Source organism: Chiloscyllium plagiosum, chromosome 7 (genome assembly GCF_004010195.1).
Source record: "Chiloscyllium plagiosum isolate BGI_BamShark_2017 chromosome 7, ASM401019v2, whole genome shotgun sequence".
NCBI lineage: Eukaryota > Metazoa > Chordata > Chondrichthyes > Orectolobiformes > Hemiscylliidae > Chiloscyllium > Chiloscyllium plagiosum.
In genome coordinates, this window is record NC_057716.1 from 34,437,496 (window position 1) to 34,457,206 (window position 19,711).

General features: G+C 40.7%; 1 protein-coding gene across 1 annotated transcript in view; it reads left to right on the forward strand.

Moving 5' to 3' along the window:
• The window catches only part of LOC122551465 (minichromosome maintenance complex component 3 associated protein), a 101,360-nt gene that overhangs the window by 74,943 nt on the left and 6,706 nt on the right, over nt 1-19,711 (forward strand). Inside the window, exons 15-26 of the mRNA XM_043693407.1 lie at nt 3,259-3,390; nt 4,108-4,221; nt 4,798-4,950; nt 5,092-5,247; nt 7,170-7,238; nt 10,261-10,395; nt 10,992-11,130; nt 11,290-11,548; nt 12,407-12,504; nt 14,050-14,440; nt 14,522-14,788; nt 17,920-18,049. Of these exons, the coding sequence (XP_043549342.1) occupies nt 3,259-3,390; nt 4,108-4,221; nt 4,798-4,950; nt 5,092-5,247; nt 7,170-7,238; nt 10,261-10,395; nt 10,992-11,130; nt 11,290-11,548; nt 12,407-12,504; nt 14,050-14,440; nt 14,522-14,788; nt 17,920-18,049 (2,043 nt within the window). The remainder of the gene's footprint in view (nt 1-3,258; nt 3,391-4,107; nt 4,222-4,797; nt 4,951-5,091; nt 5,248-7,169; nt 7,239-10,260; nt 10,396-10,991; nt 11,131-11,289; nt 11,549-12,406; nt 12,505-14,049; nt 14,441-14,521; nt 14,789-17,919; nt 18,050-19,711) is intronic.

Genomic DNA, 19,711 nt, shown 5'->3' on the forward strand with positions numbered 1-19,711 from the left:
AACAGGCTGGGGCTGTTTTCCCTGGAGCATCGGAGGCTGAGGGGTGGCCTTATAGAGGTTTACAAAATCATGAGGGGCATGGATAGGATAAATAGACAAAATCTTTTCCCTGGGGTGGGGGGTGTCTAGAACTAGACGGCATAGGTTTAGAATGAGAAGGGAAAGATATAAAAAGAGACCTAAGGGGCAACTTTTTCATGCAGATGGTGGTATGTGTATGGAATGAGCTGCCAGAGGATGTGGTGGAGGCTGGTACAATTGCAACATTTAAAAGGCATTTGGATGGGTATATGAATAGGAAAGGTTTGGAGGGATATGGACCAGGTGCTGGCAGGTGGGACTAGATTGGGTTGGGATATCTGGTCGGAATGGACGGGTTGGACCGAAGGGTCTGTTTCCATGCTGTACATCTCTATGACTCTGTCTGCTGCACTCTGGCTGATGTAGAGCATTGAGGCATACTCTTCGTCTTCCCAACTCTTTCAGCATTGTAGACTGAAACATCACACCAACATAGACTGGGGTGAGCAAGTAGAGAAAATGGAAGAAACTAACTTCACGTTTCACAACAGTATGGTGGCTCAGTGGTTAGCACTGCTGCCTCACCATGCCAGGGACCTGGGTTCAATTCCCAAGGCAGCTGTCTGTGTGGAGTTTGCACATTCTCCCCATGTCTGTGTGGGTTTCCTCCGGCTGCTCCGGTTTCCACCCACAGTCCAAAGATGTGCAGGTTAGGTGAATTGGCCATGCTAAATTTCCCGTAGTGTTAGGTGCATTAGTCAGGGGTAAATGTAGGGGAATGGGTTTGGGTGGGATGCTCTTCGGAGGGTCGGTCTGGACTTGTTGGGCCGAAGGGCCTGTTTCCACACCATAGGGAATCTCAAAGCTGGTCAGTCTTAATGTCTGTGAAGCTGTGAATTCAGTTCAGATTCTATGATCAACATCACATTTTTCCTTGAGTTTGTATGTCCTAGATGAAATAGTTTGAGCTGCTTTAAAAGAATAGAATAAAATATCCTTTCGGGTCGCCGGTTTTAACCTGTAATTGTCAGTGCAGCATTGCCTCTGAAGTCCTCTTAGCCAGAAAAGTCATAGAGAGCTACTGTGGGAGGAGTGGAAAATGATTGCAGTTCTTATCACAGTAGATGGTAACTTAGCACACACCAAATCGTTTAATAGCCCACCTCTGGTTAAGCTTGACACAGATTTGTGAAACAGAAAATATTCCTTTCTGCTGAATTAACATTACTTGCCCTGAGGAGCACGAGAAGGTTATTGAAGCCAGATATGTTTCAAGTATTGTATTATTATGGCAAGAAAACAAGGAAACAGCATGTTACTTGGAAAATAAGCAATCTTGCAATACATATTATGTAAATTACTAAAAGTGCAACTTGGAGATGTAAGTACATACGAAAGCAAAACAAATACTTGAGTTTAATTTAGAGGGATTGAATTGGGAAAAAATATAGAGAAGTTGTGATGTGCTGAAGATTTGTCACATATTGTCATTTAGAAATTTTGATTGTAAAGTAAAGGAATTTGGAAATTTGACTTTCGTTCTGAGAAAGAGTACTTTTACATGAAGAGGTCAGAAAATGTTTGAACAGCAAGTGCAAACATAGTTTCATGAAAGTCTGTTAAATGATCAACAGGCTAAATGAAGAGTTTGCAATTTGAACTTTAGGACACTCAAAGACAGATGGCCAATGACTACAATCGTGTTTCAATTAAGAAGGGATTCACTTCCACCAGAAAGACAGTTTAGATTCAGAGGGCTTCAAGCCATTAGAGCTGGAAAGACTTTTGCTATTTTTGCAGCTTCAAAGTGGTCCAAGTCAGAGAAAGCTCAGTCCTTTGACTGTCTGTATGCAATAAACTGAATTGTATTAAGTGAATATACAGAGAGGCGACGATAGAAGTGATAATTTCACTGGATTTAAGTACTAGTAAAGGATTTAGCTGAGAGAATCCTTCTTTGCTGTTTATGATCAGACATCTTTCATATATTTTGTTACTTGAGCTTATTACACAAAATAAATCAGGTACTCGTGTAAAACTTGCATTGGTAACGCTGTATGAAAATGTTGGTGAGTGACCTACACAGTAACCAAAGTGCAAAACGTTTTCCTCACATCTGACTTGTCAAGGGACGTCCCATCAGTTGTGATCATAACAGTTAAGTAAATGTCCATCCAGCTTGGAAAAAGAATGCTTATGGTGCTGCATGGAGTTCTGTTTAGCCTATTCTAAAAGCAATGCAGAGGCACAGGAGAGGCTTCAAAAAGAAAGAAACCAGATCTGAAGACAGAAATATTAAAGTATGAACAGATGGTTCTTTGAAAAACAAAATAGCCTTTCGGCGTATGGATACCATTGGCAAGACCAGTATTTCTTGACTGACCTAATTGTCTTTGAATAGACAGTGATTGAGGAGAAAGTGAGGACTGGATATCAGTGTCGAAAAGTGTGGTGCTGGAAAAGCACAGCTGGTCAGAATGAAGAGCTCATGCTCAAAACGTCAACTCCTGCTCTTCGGATGCTGCATGGCCAGCTGTGCTTTTCCAGCACCACACATTTTGATGATAATGAATGATTTCCCAGGCTATTTCACAGGGCGGTTATGGATCAACTACAGTGCTCTTGGTTTGGAGCCACATATAAGCCAGATCATCTGAGGACAGCAGCTTTCTGAGGCAGACATGTTTTTAAAATGATTTCATTATTAATACTACCTTTTTAGCTTTCAAAACTAGTTTCTGTAAACAATGAATTTAAATTTTGTCACTTATTTTGGTGGGGTTTCTGCTAAGTCCCCATGGCCTCTGGGATTACTAGTCCAGTGGTATTATCATCTCACAACTGCTTCCTAACAGACATCATGAGCATTTTGGAAAGATTTAGCCAAAGTAGACGAAGCAAAAGTGTATTCCTACTTTTGTGGAACAGCAATATTGACTGCCATCCAGTAAGAGAATCAGCAAGAACTCAAGTAGGAAACTTAGAAGCAATACAGTAATATAAATGTAGAACTCAAGTTATCACAATGTGAAATAAAACTTACGACCCTATCTAGCTCCTCTTTAAATAAGTTTGAAGGAGAGGGAATAAATGATTATATTGATAGAAGAGTAAGCAAATTTTGGTGGAGTCAAATGGCCTGATTTTGTGTTGTATAATTATATAATTCTGTGGAAGATTAGCTTTTAAATGCCCACTGAATTTTGTCATGGGTGTCATCGTTTTGTATTTTTCTAGTTTGTCAAACAGATCGTCGGAGGAGCTGATAGCAGAAGTTACCAAGGATATGCTGATGCAGACTTCATCTGAGGAGCTTCAGGCAGAGAGACAGAGGATTGAAGATGAAAAACGCAGAATTGAACAGGCCAGGTGGTGCTCTTTTCTTTGTCACCTTCTCCAGCTCCATACTTCCTGCATCTCTATTCCATTTGAGCCCCCTTGTGCCTTCTGAATTTCTTTGCCCTCCCACTGGTGTGTCACTGCTGCTTAGGCTCTGGAATTCTGTGTCTAAATACCTCCACCTTTCACCCTCTCAACTACCACCCCCAAATTCCTCCCACAACCATCCTTAAAATCTAGCTCCTTGACTAATGATTTGGCTATCTGTCCTGTCTTAAAGAGAGAAAGTGAGGACTGCATTTGCTGGGGATCAGGGCCGAAATGTGTAGTGGTGGAAAAGCACAGCTGGTCAGGCAGCATCCGAGGAGTCGGAGAGCCGAAGTTTCGGGCATAAGCTCGTTCCTGATGAAGGGCTTGTGCCTGAAATGTTGTCCTGCTCATCGGATGCTGCCTGACCTGCAGTGCTTTGCCAGTGCCACACTCTTCAAATCTATCTTAATATCCCCTTAATGCCTTGATGTTGCATTTTTTTTTTATTAAACTTTGTGAAGTGCTTTAGATTTGCTTTGGTTTTATATCTGTAAGGTTCTTGACTTTAATTTGGGGTCTGGTGTAAAAGGATAGACCCCTGTTGACAACAGTTCGTGTGATTAGGATTTTCAAAATTTCAGTTTTGCTGTGAGAGATACAATAATCCTGACACCTTTCAAAAACACGAGCAATCTTTGAATCTTTGTTGTATTGCAGATTGAAGAAGGAACGGGAGTTGTGGAAGAGCCAGTACAGTCAAACACTGTGTGAGGAAATTACAGAGCAAGTTGTGGATTACTCTGTAAGAAAATGTGCTATTCAGGAGCTAAGGTAATGAGTAACAAAGCACAAAGCATTTGGAAAACTAAGGAAGAATGGAATTCCACCTCATGCATGACTCAGCATTTGGGAACGGAATGGATGGAGTGGGAGGGAGAACAGGACTGGGCTCATGGAGGAAGTGGGGAGAGGATTGGGATTGAGATAGCAGTGGGTGGAGGGAAGAGGAGAGACCAGGGGAGGAATGGAGCACGAGAGGTGGTAGCTAAGAGTGAGGAGGAGATAGGGAGACCAATATGGGAGGGGTGGGACTTGTGGAAGGGAAGAGTGGGCAGGGCAATGGTTAAGGAGAGGGGAAGAGGCACACTAGGAGATGGATGGAGGGAGGGGAACAGGATGGTGGCAGTGAGAGTGGATATGTGAGAGTGGTTGTGGAAAGATGTGAATGTATGTGGGGATGAGGGGCAACAGTTTGATCTTTGGACCATATTCCTACAGAATTTTAATTTCTGTGAAAGGCCAGGGTGGTACTGATGAACACAGCATGTCACAATGTCATCTGAAATTGCAGAAGTTCATGAGGTTAAGGAGATACTTGCCGTCAGTCCTTTCCTTTGTCCCTTTTAGGCTTGCAGTGGAGGTGGACAGGCGAGCCCGGATTAACCGCTGTTCAACAGAGTTCTGCAGCTGCCTCATTAAAGAAACACTGGACAGTGAGATCTTCCAAGTAGTGAAGGAGACTCTGCAGGAAGTGCATTGTTTCTGCAAATATTTAAAGAAGTAAGTGAAAGAAAAAAGATCCAATTTTTAGAATTTTAGAAGTGATAGAATAAAGAAAAAACATTTCTATCTAGAAACTGCTTTTCTCCAAATTTTTCGTTTGAGTACCTTCAACGGCTTTTTAACTCAATGTTCTGCTAGATGGAGAGCTACTGCAGAAGCTCGGAAACGCCTGAGGAATGAAATGTGGACATTCCCAGCAGCTCCAGGCATGGCTGGCCCCAACTGCAAACTGAGTCACCACCTGGAGAATCCAGACCTGCCACACGATGACAACCTCAGCATCTCATGTCTCCGGTAGTGTGTGTTTACAGTCAAAGCAAACTCTTTTGTCTACTTCTACGATGGTGGTTACTCTCCAAACAAGCCACCTCCCCACCCCATTCACCTTTTGCATCTTTTTTCTATCGTGCTTATCCAGCTTCTACCTGAAGTAGATCCACACTATTTTCCTTGCTGTGCCACAGTAAATTTGATAATCCAACCGCTAATGCCTCGCAAACCTTACTGAATTCTTTGCAGATGTGACAAAACACATTGAAGGTAGAGCAGTGGGTGTGGTGTACGTAGGTTTTAATAAGGTGTTTGATATGGTTCTCCATGGTATGCTCATTTAGAAAGTAAGGCATAGGATACAGGGAAATCTAGCTGTCTGGATACAGAATTGGCTGGCCCGTAGAAGATAGATGGTAGGAGTAGATGGAAAGTATTCAACCTGGAGCTCAGTGACCAGTGATATTCTGAGGGATCTGTTTTTGGACATTTCTTTGTGAATCTTATAAGTGACTTGGATGAGGAAGTGGAAGGGTGGGTTAGTAAGTTTGCCAGTGACACAAAATTTGGGGGAATTGTGGATAATGTGGAGGGCTGTTGTAGGTTGCAACGGGACTTTGACAGGATGCAGAACTGGGCTGATAAATGGCAGATGGAGTTCAACCTGGAAAAAAGTGTGAAGTGATTCATTTTGGAAGGTCAGAATTGAATTCAGATTTCAGGGTTAAAGGCCGGATTCTTGGCAGTGTGGAGGAACAGATGGATCTTGGGGTCCACATACATCCCTCAAAGTTCCCACCCAAGTTGATAGGGTGTATAGTGTGTTGGCTTTCATTCGCAGCAGTATTGAATTAAAGAGCCATGAGGTTATGGTACCGCCCTATAAAGCCTTGGTTCGACCACACTTGGAATATTGTGTTCAGTTCTGGTCACTTCATTATAGGAAGGATGTGGAAGCTTTAGAGAGGGTGCAGAGGAGATTTATCAGGATGCTGCCTGGACTGGAGGACGTGTCTTATGAAGAAAGGTTGAGGGAGCTAGGGCTTTTCTCATTGGAGCGAAGAAGGATGAAAGGTGACTTTGTAGAGGTGTGCAAGATGATGAGAGGCATAGATAGAGTAGATAGCCAGAGATGTTTTCCCAGGGTGCAAATGGCTATCACAAGGGAACGTTCTTTTAAGGTTTGGGGGAGATGTCAGAAGTCAGTTCTTTACAAAGTGCAGTTGTTGCCTGGAATGCACTACCAGCAGTGATAGAGTCAGATACATTAGGGACATTTAAGCAACTCTTGGATTGGTATGTAAATGATAGTAAATGTATGGTATATAGGTTAGTTTGATCTTGGAATAAAATAAAAGGTCGGCACAACATTGAGGCCAAAGGACCTGTATTGTGCTGTACTGTTCTATGATATATGTGAAGGAGGGTTCTCTTGCATTACCACCTGGATTCATTCCTGGCTGTTCCATTTACCACTTCAGTGTTGCGTTCCTGTGGATTGGTCATTTGTTTCTTCAATTAGCTTCTGATTCCTGAAATGAAGAATGTCAATGCAGATGTTTATTTTGCAGTGGTATCCTTTCTGAGCGAAATCATGTCCCATCCACCTTCCCCATTCAAGTACTTGAATGCAGGAATCCTATTCCCCGTCAACATTTTGCCGGCTGTGTTGGTTGGTGTGCTTAAGTCTTGAGACTAAAGAAACCAGCATTGATGTGTAATAGTTAGAGGCAGAAATACTAACTATTGTTCCTTTAATCATCTGATATAAGCTTTTAGATGTGCTGAAAACACCTGTCATGTAACCTGTTCCTGTAACCTGTCCATAACCCTAATAAGTACACCATTGTTGGAACGGAAATAGGGTACAATTTGGCATGATGACATGAGAAAATACCTAAAGGACCTGTGACGAACGCTTTTTTTGTTTTCCCTTTGTGTTGCAGGTTGCTGCAGAGGAGGAAGGAGACTGCTCATCAAATGAAGGTTCAAAACTTCTACCAGCAGCTCCTCTGGTATTGGAACATCTGTCATATTTTACTTCAGTGCAGATACTAATCATAATTTTCTCCTTTAAGAAAGGATAGTGGATTGGTGCTTACTCAATCGTCAGTTTACAGATCGTACCCGAGCATTGTTCCGGTTTATATAGCATGATGCCAACATATTTGCAAATCATGCTGGCCTTTTGCATTTATTTTACATATCAGTTACAAAGATGCTACTTAAATGGTATCAGCCTAATCAGATATTTCAGGCAGGCTAAGCAGTTGCTCAGTCATCTTCCATCCTCCCTTGTCCATTGTCTCTTGTCCACTGAATTGGTTTTCTTGCATTTGAATTCACCTGTTCAAAGTGTTAGTTCTTGAAACAAATTCCCAAACTGACCATGGTGGTCAGAAACTTTGTCAATAGCAATCTATTAAGTAAATTGTTCCAACAATTTGATACACGACCAGCTATAAAATTTAATCATTCACCATGTTGCATTGTTATAATGTTTGAATATCCACATTATTGAATACTAATTTCTGAAAAAAATGGGAAAATCTTTGGAATTGGCCAGACCAGTTTCACATTTCAAGCTTTATAAAATATTGTTGTTAGTGCTTCCACATTATACTGAGTTATGGCATAAAATGTGCAAATTACATCCTCAAAAGCATGTCCATTGAAAGGTGGAAGCGATTATACAGACCGACGTTGAGAGTGAGAAACCTGGGTCAGAAACAACCTTGGTGCTAAAGTTAAACAAGAGTAATTACATGGGAATGTGGACAGAGTTATTTGGAATGTACTGAGAAAGGTATTTAGCAGAAAAGATAGTTGAGAAATAATGGCAGATGTTTAAGAAAATAGTTCGCAACAAAGATGAGGAAGAAGGATTCTAGAGAGAGGGACAAGCCAACCATGGTTAACTAGTGAAGTTAAGGACAATATCAAATTGAAATGAAAAGTTTACAATGTGAAAGGACTAGGAAGTAAATCAGAAGATTGGATAAAGTTTGAAAGTCCAACAAACGATGACCAAAAAAAGAAGAAAATAAATTGAGGGCAAGCTAACATGTAACAGAAAAAAGGACAGTAAGAACTTTTTTAAATAAATAAAATTGAAAAAAGGAGCAACATCTTAGAGAACAGGAAATAATAATGGGGAAGCAGGAAATGACAGAATGGTTGTCAAATATTTTGCATCGGTCTTCATGTTAGCGGACACTAATAGCACTCTAAAAAATGCTAAATAAGCAGCTTAAATGAGGTGGGAAGTACTAAATATTCAAGGAACTGAAAATTCATTGAAAATGAGCTGGGGAGGAAATAAATCCAATAACTATCACTAGAGAAAAAGTACTATGGAAACTAAACTGAGCTGAAGGCTAATCGACTCCTGAACCTGATGGGATACGTTCTAGAACATAATGAGTTACTGCAGAGATAGAGGATGCACTGGTAGTAAACTTCCAGGAATTCTTAGGTTCTGGGAAAAGTCCCAAAGGATTAGAAAACTACCAATGTAACATTCTGATTCAAAAAGAAGGGAAACAAACTCAGTTAACCATAGGCCAGTTAGCTTAACATCTTGTTGGAAAAATGTTACCGGATGTTATAGTAGGGCATTTAGAAATACATAAGATGATCAAGCTGAATTAGCATGGTTTAATGAAGGGGAAATCATGCCTGACAAATTTATCACAGTTCTGAGGAAATATCAAGTAAGATAGATAAAGGGAGCCAGCAGATCTAATACATTTAGATTTCCAAAGACTTTCGTTAAGGTTCCACACACAAGGCTGCTTAAACTCCTGTGATTTTTGGGGTTATTTGTTAGCATGGAGAGAGGATTTGTCAACTAATAGAAGACAGTGGGTTGTGATAAAGGGGCATTTTAAGGATGACAAACTGGAGTGGAGTGCCAAACGGATCAATGCTGGGACCATACTTGGTTAGAATGTACATGACTTGGATAAGGGGAGTGAATGTAGTATTGAGAAATTTGCAGGTGACACAAAAAGGTGGGGAGACTAGTGGTGAGGATGACAGATGAAATCTACAGACAAGTTAAGTGATTGGGCAAAAACTTGGCAGATGGCGTATAAAATGAAAATATGAAATTATGCATCTTTGCAGAAAGAACAGAGCAGTTGAAGTTTTCAATGGTGAAAGAGTGTGGAAAGCTGGGGTAAAGAGGGATTTGGGGGTCCCAGTGCATGAATCACAAAAGGCTAACATTAAAGTTCAGCTGGTAATAAGGAAGCAAATGGAATTTTGGCCTTTATTTAAAAGGACAAGGAGTATATAAATATTGAGGTTTTGCTAAAACTGTGCAAGACACTTGTAAGACCACATCTAGAATATTGTGAACAGTTCAGTGCACTAATCTAAGGCAAGATATACAAGCTTTAGAGGCTTGTATAAATTATTTGTATCAAACTACACAAAGAAGGTTAACTATGTTGATCCTGAGGATTGGAGAGATTTTTCTATAAGAAGAGGTTGAGTTGTTTGGGCTTATACTCATTGGAGTTTCAAAGAATGAGAGAAGACCCTATTGAAGTGTATAAGGTTCTTAGAAGGATATATGCTGTGTGTTTGTTTGCCCTTGTGGAAAAGTCTAGGATGAGAGAGCAGAAACCCAAAATAAGGGATTGCACACTTAGGACAAATGAGGAATTTCTTCTGAGGGTAATGAATCTGTGGAATTCTGTACTATGGGAGACTGTTGAGACCTCCGAGGCCATTAAGTATATTCAGGATGGGATAGACAGGCTTTTAATTAGTAAGCGAATCATGGTTTTGGGGAAAAGGAAGGAAATGGAGTAGAGGATTATTGTATCAGCCATGTTTGAATGAAATGAGGCTGCAGACTTGATGGGTTGAATGACCTTTACATCTTGTGGAGGAATATTTCCATGAACAGAGTTGATGAACAGTGTGGTTTGATATAAATTATTTTCATGCTAATATGTGCACCCTATGATGACAATGAAGCAAGATGAAGCAGTTATTCTCACATCTGAATTTTAATTCCACTTTTAGTGAAGCTGCCTGGACTCCTTTGGATTTGTTCACATTGGTGGCAGATAACTTCCCAACTCGTCAAGACAAAATCTTCTGGAAGGTTGTTCTGCTGTTGCCAAGTGATGATGAATATGGACTTAGTGATAACAACAGGTTCTGCATCTATTGTCTTCCTGAATCTTTGTATTAAATATTTTGTTAAATGTCAGCATTTTGCTGTTATACCATTCAACCAGTTGTAAACTTGTGCACAGCTCCTGCGTTTTCATTTGACTAGCTGCTTGAGCTGGTTAGTGTGGTGCTGGAAAAGCACAGCAGGTCAGGCAGCATCTGAGGAGCAGGAAAATCTACCATAAATTGAGCATTTATGGTACTGTGGAGCAGACATTGAGTGAGATTATAGGATCTATTCTGTATGCTGGCATTTAAATTCACACCAATTTAACATATTGCTGGTGCCTGGATTATGTGATGAGAAAGTTGGCAGCTATCAACTTCTTTCATGATAACATGAAAGAAGATGATGCCAGTGTACCGGCATTTCACACACATTAAAGATACTTCTACCCCTGGCAGTTGCAGTATTGTAATGATCCTCGGAGCATATTATATATCTATTGTTGTGACTAATGACTAAGTAATTTAATTACAAAATCTAAAAAAGTTTGCAATTTTCTTTGAACTTATTGATCGAAATATTCATTTTTAAATTTTAAACCAACTGTGGTTAAATGCTTTTTGTTTTTAAGAACTTTGATTGATTGGCTGAAAACAAAATTCCAAGGAACTGAAAAGCTGGATGATGCTGATAATGTCATTCAGACACATCTATGTGAAGCAGTGAAGAAGGACGAAGCAATTGACGTAATTGTGCACATCTGTGTTAAGGTAAGGGCCTCTTCTCTCACAGCTTTTGAAAGGCTGTATAAATGTAACAGTTTTTAAAGTTGACTTGGAAAGGTTCAGTAACATTTCAGTGTTCTTTCAGAAGTTACATTAGCATCTGGTTCACTCCGATAGTGATCTGTGTTCTTTTTTAAAACCCAGTTGACTAAAGGCCCTCTAAGTGACACAGACGTGGATGCAATGGAACAGCGGAAGGAACTGCTGGGAACATCTGCTCTGATCCTCTTGCTACCAGCTCAAGAAGAAGGCACTGACCAGGAGGAAGAGGAAGTGTACTGGCTGTCAGCAATGCTGCAAGTCAGACAACTTTTACAAGCTAAACCTTTAAATCCTGCAGTTCCACTGGTCATCCTTGTTCCGTGCGAAGAGATATCATTGAATGAGAAAGAGGTGATAGAAGGTGAGATCTGGAGCCAATGTTATGAATGAGTAGCGGAATAATAAAAACAAACTGAGAAATTGAAACATTATTCTTAAATTTGAACTTTTGCCTTGAGCATGATTTCTAATAACTATCATGAGAAATGATTTGAACAGTCAACTTAAAACAGTAGATGTTTAATATCTCAACCCCTGTGTTTAGCTCGCATATCTAGTTTAAAATAATCCATGTCATCAATCTGGGATGGGTCTGGGTGGGATCCTGTTCGGAGAGTTGGTGCAGACATGGGCTGTATGGCCTCATTCTGCACTGTAGGGATTCTGTGATTCTATCAACCATCATCAAGGTGGAGCATCTTCAAGGGGCTAAATGGCTTACTCCTCCTATTTCCCAGGTTTTGATAAATTTGAAGGGCATCAGGGTAGGGTGTAATGGTGAGAGATTATGAAAGCATTTTAGCAGGATTTCCCTTACTGTCTTGGAAAATTTAAGGGAGGATTTGATGTTTGAAAGAAAACTAAAATTTAGGGAACAAATTAATGCTTTCAGGGAGTAAATTGGAAGGGCATTAGAAAAAGTGATCACAGAAATTGGGAGCTTTCTGTTTGTTTGACTGACTTCATTTCCATATCTATTTAACGAGAGCTTTTGTGCAGGTACTGAAACAATCTGTAATTTTGTGTCCCAGCCATTGCTTGATTTGCTCATTAGAAATTCAGATGATAGTGACAGACTTTCATAGGGCTTTTTTATTTCTTGCATAATGGGAACTCTATCCAGCTTCATGATTCTGTGGCATAGGCAACGGATATTTCATTGGAACTTTTATGCTCTGCATATACAAGTAATTGATATAAATGTTTATTTTCTTTCAAGGTCTAAAACTTGAAGCGCTGGTGGCCACTCACCTTGTGTCTGAGTATTTGATTGTCCTGATCCCGGGAAAAAGCAACTACCTTCAGGGATCAAACAAGGTAAAATTTCGTTATTGTGTTACAGACCTTTCAAGTTGGCTTATTGAGATCTAACAGTGGAACATCTTAATTATTGGCTTACTATTTGGGTGTCAGCTTGACGGAATGATCTATGATTCAGATGGTTATAGATTTAAGCCCAGTTCCAAAAACTACTTAAATTCTCTTCGTCTTATAAAATATTTCCTTGACATTTATCTCTTGCCAGGGTATTTAAGATGGAATGGAGGAAGTTAATTGATAAACTAATCCAATTTAGAGAGGATAAAACCCTTGATCCAGGTAGGTTGTATCTGTGCATGGGGAAGAGCTAGCAAAGATGCAGTTCATAACTCACGCAATCATATATTTGTGGGCCAGCAGCTACTGGTTAGAGACACCACGCCAGGACTTGTTTGAAGATGGATTTGTATCATGGCCAGTTAAGTTATCAGCCTGTATATCCTTCCAATAGGCCTGATGGCCAGCAGGTTTCCTGATTGGCTGTCCTGCAGATGACAATGGTAAGCCACTGTAGTATGTTGCCCATGAGTATGGACCAATACAATTGAAGTACATTGATCCAACCCTCAGAAATGAAAAGTAGATAAAAGTCAGGCAGACAATTAGATGGCATTTTGGCAGGAAGAACAAGGAAACTATTCTTCCTGAAAAATAAGTATCTCAATGAAGTAGCGACTCAGAAGGATCTGGAGATAGTTACATAAATCAGTAAACTAGGAACACAGATGAATAAGATTTTTTCTTAAAATAAAACAAAGCCTAGGTATTAATTGAAAAGCAGAGAAGCTATGTTAAAATTGTATGCATTCTTGAATTGGACTACACTTTGAGTGCTGTGAACAATTCTCCCCATATCATGACAAGGATATTGTTCAAGAAGGCAGCTCACCACCATCTCGAGGACAATGAATGCTGGCCCAGCCAGTGATGCCTCTGAATGGGAATAAAAAATGCTGAGAGTTTGCTAAATATGGTAATTTGTGGAACTTTAGCCACAATAAGGGCTTGTCTATGGTTCTGTAATGTGGTTCATTGGTAAAGCTTTTTGCAATGGGCTAGTCAATTACCAAGGAAGAAACCGACCAAGGTAACTAGGAATGGGCAATAAATGCAGCATCACTCTCAAACTAAAATGAGACAAAACAGTCCAGTTGAAATAAAGATGGTAGATCTTATTTACCATTGTTTGCAAGTAGCTCCTCTGATCACTTGGATGATTTGTTTCTTTTCTCGCTCTAATTTCAGAATTGCTTTCTTTGTGCAGTGTCAAATCACTACACAGCTGTTGTGTGCAGGGCTTGTTTAATCTGGACAAGGACCAGTATTTCAGTTTAGTTTTACGTCTGGTTAACAAATGAATACAGTAGCAAAAGTTTGTTGAAATGTTACCTTGTGGGATTTATGTTGATGCACCTTTTCATTCAATCATTGACTCTCCCCATCCTTTTTGCTATAAACTGAACATGTAGAAGATAATTCCAGGACTGTTTTATTTTACCATTTGACAGTGAGATTTAAATGTACGGATGCAATTTCTTTCAGGTCTCTGAAGCTGTGAGGTGGCTGGCCTCACGTTGTCCATCACCACCAGAGCTTTGCTGCCAGACTCTGATCCAGTTCATTGAGGATGGGCTGTGCCGAGGGTTTAGTGACCAGTTTTACAATGATAAATCTGAAAGGCAACAGGCTGCATTGCCTTCCCAGGATCCCAGCTTCATCATTGAGTTTTACAACAATGTGCTGCGTTTCCTGGCAGAGGTTGTGTCCTCTGAACAACTGTACAACCTTTCTTGGCCAGTTGCTGAATTCTGTGGACCTGTTGCTCATGAAATAGTGGCACACAAAGAATGGAATTCCAATAACCACCTAGCCTGGCTAAGGAATGCAGTGCTGTCTTTTCAGCTGCCAGTGATGGATCTCCCTCCCTTGATTGGTAGGAATATTACCTTCTATAAGATGAATTCACACTCTTGGTGGCCACATCATTAACAATGCTGTTTTCTGTTCCTCATAGCTCCATGGGCTAAGGTTTGTGATATGATCTTCCATTACGTGTGTCAGGTCCCAGTGTCACAGCAAACTCGCCCACTGCTGCTTTCAAGGGTTGAGCACCTCCTGAACACAGTCTATAGCAAATGGAGAGACAGCTGTCCTTTGACGTTGGAAACCTCGCTTTATGAGGGGCCATTGGTTTCAGAAATACCTTGGGATGAAATTGTTCTCATATGCATTGACCATCGATTGAGAGAATGCGTAGCCCCAAAACAACCTTGTGCTTCAGGTTAGTCTTGTCTCTGTTTTACATTTTAATTTTAAAATGGTCTGATCGTTGTAGTATTATAGTTGATTGTGAGGTTGAGAAGGGGAACATAGAGACAAGGAAATAAGGACCTTGGTCATCTCAGTTTTTTTTAGTTTTAGAACCTGAATTCTGATTGTGGCTGAAATGATGCTATTTGAGGCTGGAAACAGTTTGGTGTTTTGCGCTCTTAGTTCATTGTAAGGAACAGATGACTGTAATTAGATTACATTACAGTGTGGAAACAGGCCCTTCAGCCCAACAAGTCCACACCAACCCGCCGAAGCACAACCCACCCATACCCCTACATTTACCCCTTACCTAACACTACGGGCAATTTAGCATGGCCAATTCACCTGACCTGCACATCTTTGGATTGTGGGAGGAAACCGGAGCACCCGGAGGAAACCCACGCAGACACTGGGAGAACGTGCAAACTCCACACAGTCAGTCGCCTGAGGCGGGAATTGAACCCAGGTCTCCGGTGCTGTGAGGCAGCAGTGCTAACCACTGTGCCACCGTGCCGCCCATAAATTGTGTACTGAGAATCCAAAACAACTCAGATGAAATATAATATTTGCTTTGAAATAATTATTGATGCAGGAAATGCAGTGCATATTGTGTAAATGGATTTTCAGGAGGAAATGTAAAAACATTGCCAATTTTCTCTAATGCAGAGAAATACCAAAAAATGGATTAAAAATACAATGTATGGGTGTAAGATTAAGGATAGGATATAAACAATAAACATAAAATTTTAAACAGTGCAGGAGAGACTTGTGAAATCTGATGTGTAACTTTTAAAAGTAGGGTTTTTTTCTGAAAAAGAAAAGGTGTATGGGATTCTGGGTTTTATTTATGGCACTGAATCCAACACAGGAAAAACTGAATCTGTTCAAGTGATTGGTTAGGCTGTGATTGTAACCAAGTCAGCCACTTGGGGTGTAGTACTTAAGAAAAGATGTAACAACTATGGGGAGGAAACAGAAAAGATTCATCAAGATATTATCAGAAATGAGGAGCCTTAGCTATGAAGAGACATTTGAAAAAACTGGGTCTCATCGTAAAGATTAACAATGTTAAGAGATGTAACAGATGTTAGGCAAGAATTGGTAACTTGATGACTTAAAATAACTTTTTAATGTAGAGGAGTGTTTGCATGTTATACTCTACCTGAAACTCAGGTGGTTGCAGACATAACGTTTTTGAAAGGTGAAGTTTTTTTATAAAGAGAAATTGTAAAGGTTATGGAGAAAGAGCAAAAAGTGAGACAACACCCAGTTTCAAACATCAATTCCTGTAACCTCCATAAATTCCTATGATCAGACCTCCCCACCAAATACTTGAATTAGTCATCACAAAAGTAATTTAATAAAGTTTGAAAGCCAGCTGCTTTATTGGGGCAAATAATTAAGTAATTACCAGTTTCAGGAAGTTTCCCCTCCTGCCTATTTTTCTGTAAAGGCCCACTCTCAATTGTTTTCCTTTTCTCCCAGAACTGTGATAATTGTGAACAGAATATGATTCATCAGTTCAGAGTATAATATTTGGAAAATGCACCTCCATGCTGGCTTCCTTCCTCCTCACCCACCCCCGATTCAGCTTTGAGTAGAAATGTTACAGTGCAGAAAGAAGCCATTTGCCCATGATCTAAGTGTTGACTCTTCAAATCTGTATCTTGCTTAATGCCAGTCTCCCATAATCGAGCATATTGCTTTTAACTTCACCATTCAATCTCCTTTTGAATGGTTGGCCTGAAGCAACCTCTGCCATACACTCAGGTAGTGAATTACTCTAATCATTTGTTGTGTGGCTAAAGTTTTCGTCATGCCTTTTTTTTTTGCTTAGTTTACTGAGTACTTTAAATCTGTGCCCTTCATGTTCATAATCCTTTCATGAAGTGTGAACACTTTTCCACCCTATTTGCTCTGTCCAAGCCAATCATGATTTTAAAAACTTCAGATAAACCTCCTCTTGACCTTCTCTTCAAGGAAATCAGCCCCAACTTCTCTGACATTCCTCCACCCTGAAACCATTCCAGTAAATCTTTTCTGAACTTTAGCCAATGTTGAGTTGAATGTATTGCTGGAAAAGCACAGCAGGTCAGGCAGCATCCAAGGAGCAGGAGAATTGACGTTTCAGGCCTTTACCCAATGCCTTCACCATGTGACCACAAAGCCTTAAGAAATAGGAACATGTGTAGGCCTTTCAGCCCCTCAAACCTTCTCTAGTATTTAATCAGATCATGATCTGATATTCTTCATTCTTCGTTCGCTGTCCTTCCCTTTTCCCGTAATCCTTGATTCCCCATCTGACCAAGAATCTATCTCCGCCTTAAATATACACAAGGACTGTACACCCATAACTGTCTGGCAAGGAATTCTAAAGACGCTGAGCCCTTTGAGAAAAGAAATTCCTCCTCATCTCAGTCTTATATTGGCACCCCTTTATTCTGAGATGATGCCCTCTGATCCTAGACACGCATGACGGAAAACATTCTCTCACCATTTATTCTGTCGAGCTCTCCCAAATTCTATACGTTTCAATGAGATTACCTTCATTTTTTCCAAAATGAAGAACTTCACATTGTCCATATTATACTTCTTCTGCCAACTTTTTGCCCATTTACTTAACCAATTAAAAGCTGTCTGTAAACTGTTTGTATCCCTCTTGGAACCTGCATTTCTAGAGTTTTGTGCAAATTATGAATATATATTGTGAACAGTTATCATCCCTGCACTGATTCCTGTGGAACCCACTGGTCACCAGTTGCCAGCTTGAAAAAACACCTGTATCCCCACTTGCTGCTTCCTGCCTATTAATCAATTCTCTATCCACACCATTATACTACCTCCAATGCCTTGTACTCTTAATTTATGACTTAACCTTGTACTTTGTCGAACACCTTCACATCATTCCAGAGGGGTGGCACTAAGACTGACCACAGTACCCCACGTGAAACCAAACTACACTCTCATAAATTCTCTTGGCCCCTGTCTGAATTTTTGTGATAGAAAAAATGGAATAGAAACAAGAGGGATTCATTTTATTTAAGATAAATGTGCACATCTTTTGCTTTTTTCATATTAATAGTTTTCATTCCTGTTTCTCAGAAGCTATAAGTGAAGATGGTCAGATCCTAGTCTATTATTTTCAGGACGATTTGAAAAAATATAAATGGCCTCCATTGTGGGAACAGGCACGATCAAATACCCAGATGGAAATCCAAGAAGCCCCTCAGAGGTAAAAGAGCAGAATATTAGAATAAAATCTACTTTCCTGCTTGAATACTTTTTATATATGAGCTGCATTACTCAGATTATAGTTTTTGTGCCATAATGTTTTTTTAAAAGGAATTTAGAACGATTTAGGGGGAAAAGATATATTTGTTTCCTTCACACTCAATGTGTAATAACTTTTATCTTGGTGGTTGAGAGCAGATAAGATGGCACAGGAGGAACAGGAAACCTGGTGTTTGCAGAGACTGTTACAGTCTGCAAACACTGCTTGAGTTCAGGAACCGGCCAAAAATGAACCTGAATGGAAAGCTGCTGAAGGAATTACATGATCTCTGCTTGCTGCAGAGACCAGGCCTCAGCCTCTCCCGGTGCTGGTGGCTGGGTGTCGAGACGTCAGAAGTGGTGTGCGAGGAGGTGTGAAGTGATATAAGTGGGTGGGAATTCAAGTCAGGCTAAAACCAAACTCTAGCCAGCCAGCTCTCCCGTCCATTCTGCTCTCCAGTGTCTGCTCCCTGGACAATAAACTGGACTGCATCCGACTGTGGCAGGCTTCTTAGTGTGAGATTAGAGACTGTTGCGTCCTTGTCTTCACAGAAACATGGCTTAGTGACAGAGTTCCAGATACTGCTATCCAACTAGACAGGCTTGTCTTGTTTTGCATTGACAGAAATGTGGCTTGGGGTGGGGGGGGGAGGGCGGGCAGTGTGTCTACATCAATACGAAATGGTGCAAGGACTCTCTGCTCGTCTCGAGTTATTGCTCATCACTGGTGGAGTTTGTGACTGTTAGATGTAGACCATTTTATTTGCCATGGGAATTCACTGCTGTCCTTCTAATCCGGGTGTATATTCCTCCAGTACTAATGGGAAGGAGGCACTCTGTGAGCTGTATGGTGGTATTAGCAGACTGCAGAACACACACCCTGACAGACTGTTTATTGCTGCTGATTTCAACAATGCGAATCTCAAGTCTGTGCTCCCGAAATGCCATCAGCATGTGGACTTTGTGACAAAAGCGGGGAACACACTGGATCTTGTTTATACAAACATCCTCAATGCATACAGGGCAGAGCCCCAGCCCCAGCTTGGCTCCTCAGACCACATTGCTGTTATGCTAATCCCAGCATACAGACCACTCATCAGATATGTCAAAACAGTTCTGAATCAGGTGAAAACCTGGCCGACAGCAGCCATTTCTGCTCTTCAAGACCATTCTGAGCAAACTGACTGGCAGACAGCAACCAATGGCAATTCCATCAACTTAGACACATCGGTGATTTGCTACGTTAGCAAGTGTATTGACGACGTCACTGTATCCAAGACCATCACTTCTCACCTCAGCCAGAAGCCCTGGATGACCACAATGGCGTGTGCACTACTGAGGACCTGTGATTCCTCCTTCAGAGCAGATGACAAGGCTGCCCTAACAACAGCAAGGGTCAACCTAACCCAAGCTATCAAAGAGGCAAAGTGTGCACACGCACAGAGAATACACAGCCACGTTCAGGACAGTGACGATACATGGAGCACGTGGAAGGGCATTTAGGCCATCACCCACCATAGAACAGCATCGCCTGCTTGTTCAGGTGACGCCTTTCTCCTGGATGAGTTGAACAACTTATATGCACAATTTGAGGCATGAAATGACATGGCAGTGAGAAAGAACG